This window comes from Octopus bimaculoides, chromosome 25 (genome assembly GCF_001194135.2).
Source record: "Octopus bimaculoides isolate UCB-OBI-ISO-001 chromosome 25, ASM119413v2, whole genome shotgun sequence".
Taxonomy (NCBI): Eukaryota; Metazoa; Mollusca; class Cephalopoda; order Octopoda; family Octopodidae; genus Octopus; species Octopus bimaculoides.
In genome coordinates, this window is record NC_069005.1 from 26491544 (window position 1) to 26493327 (window position 1784).

General features: G+C 41.1%; 1 protein-coding gene across 1 annotated transcript in view; it reads left to right on the top strand.

The window, feature by feature from the left end:
• The window catches only part of LOC106877440 (RNA polymerase-associated protein CTR9 homolog), a 26570-nt gene extending 25136 nt beyond the window's left edge, over window positions 1-1434 (top strand). Inside the window, exons 15-16 of the mRNA XM_052976669.1 lie at window positions 253-340; window positions 1178-1434. Coding sequence (XP_052832629.1) covers window positions 253-340; window positions 1178-1419 — 330 coding nt within the window. The 3' untranslated portion in view covers window positions 1420-1434. The remainder of the gene's footprint in view (window positions 1-252; window positions 341-1177) is intronic.
• The last annotated feature ends 350 nt before the right edge of the window (window positions 1435-1784 follow it).

Genomic DNA, 1784 nt, shown 5'->3' on the forward strand with positions numbered 1-1784 from the left:
TAGAAAAATTGAAGGACTGCTGCAATGAGTGTGTGAATCTGACAGGAGAATATGTTAGGTTGTTGAGGTGAGAGACTCATCAGGGACAAATTGTGTGCAGGTAAGTTAACGAGAGAAGAGAAAGAAGAGCGGAAAACAAAAGGGAGAGGAATGCAGTGAATGTGAACCCAGGTGGAGGGATAGAGGGTGTTAGGAAGAAATGTTTATTTTTTGTACCTAAAAAATGAAACCAAATTATTTTGATAATTGCAGGAAAAACGACACCAAGACCGAGCTTTGGCTATGTACAAACAGGTACTAAGAAATGATGCACGCAATATTTGGGCTTCAAATGGAATTGGTAAGTTGTTGTCATTGTTAAGTAGCGCTGTTTAGCTTTGTTTTAAAATTATGGCTGTCATCATCATCATCGTCATCATTGTTTAACGTCCACTTTCCATGCTAGCATGGGTTGGCCGATTTGACTGAGGACTGGTGAACCAGATGGCTAGTTAATTCAAGACAATGTGAATAAATAAGCATTACATTTGACAGAGTAATCTGAATGCTAAAGGGTTAAATATCTGTAATTTTAATTTTATCTGTTAGGATTAGGATTAAACATGCAGGTTAACATAATACATCCACCATATTTCTCTCCAGCCTCTGAAGATCTTCAGAATTAAACAGAGTGTATTTCACTTTGCAGTCTACTTTTCATTTTGATTTCCATATTCTCATCATCATCATCATCATCATCATCGCCGTTTAATATCCGCTTTCCATGCTAGCATGGGTTGGACGATTTGACTGAGGACTGGTGAAACCAGATGGCTACACCAGGCTCCAATCTGATTTGGCAGAGTTTCTACAGCTGGATGCCCTTCCTAATGCCAACCACTCAGAGAGTGTAGTGGGTGCTTTTACGTGCCACCAGCACGAGGGCCAGTCAGGCGGTACTGGTAACTGCCACGCTCAAAATGGTGTATTTTATGTGCCACCCACACAAAAGCCAGTCCAGGGGCACTGGCGACGATCTCGCTCGAAAGTCCTTACACATGCCGCGGGCACAAGTGCCAGAAAGGCGTCACTGGGTACATGCCATGTTGTCTGTTATTTATTTTAGCCTTGTCAATGTTCAACTGTGTTGTTGTTGTTTTTGATGTCAGTAAAAGTAGATAATTTTTGTTGTTGCCAGGTTGTGTTCTTGCCCACAAAGGCTGCATCAACGAAGCCAGAGATATATTTGCTCAAGTCCGTGAGGCGACTGCTGATTTCTGTGATGTCTGGCTTAATATTGCCCACATTTATGTGGAACAGAAACAGTATGTAGCTGCAGTACAAATGGTCAGTTCTGATGAAACAACTTCTTTTTTTTTTTTATATGTATTTTATGTTTTTTGTAAAAGTAACCTGGTACATCCACCCCAGACCACATAGTTTAGAGTATTTATTCTCATCCTCATCACATTGGAGAGGATATGTTACTAGCTGTTATGGAATAATGGCTGGAAATGATTCTATTCTGTGAAGCCAAAAGTGGAAGGCATTTGCACAATTCTTATTATTCTCCTTAATAGTCTTTCAGATCCAAAAATTTATACGCATCATCATCATCATCATCATCGTTTAACGTCCGCTTTCCATGCTAGCATGGGTTGGACGATTTGACTGAGGACTGGTGAAACCGGATGGTAACACCAGGCTCCAATCTAATTTGGCAGAGTTTCTACAGCTGGATGCCCTTCCTAACGCCAACCACTCAGAGAGTGTAGTGGGTGCTTTTACGTGTCACCCGCACGAAA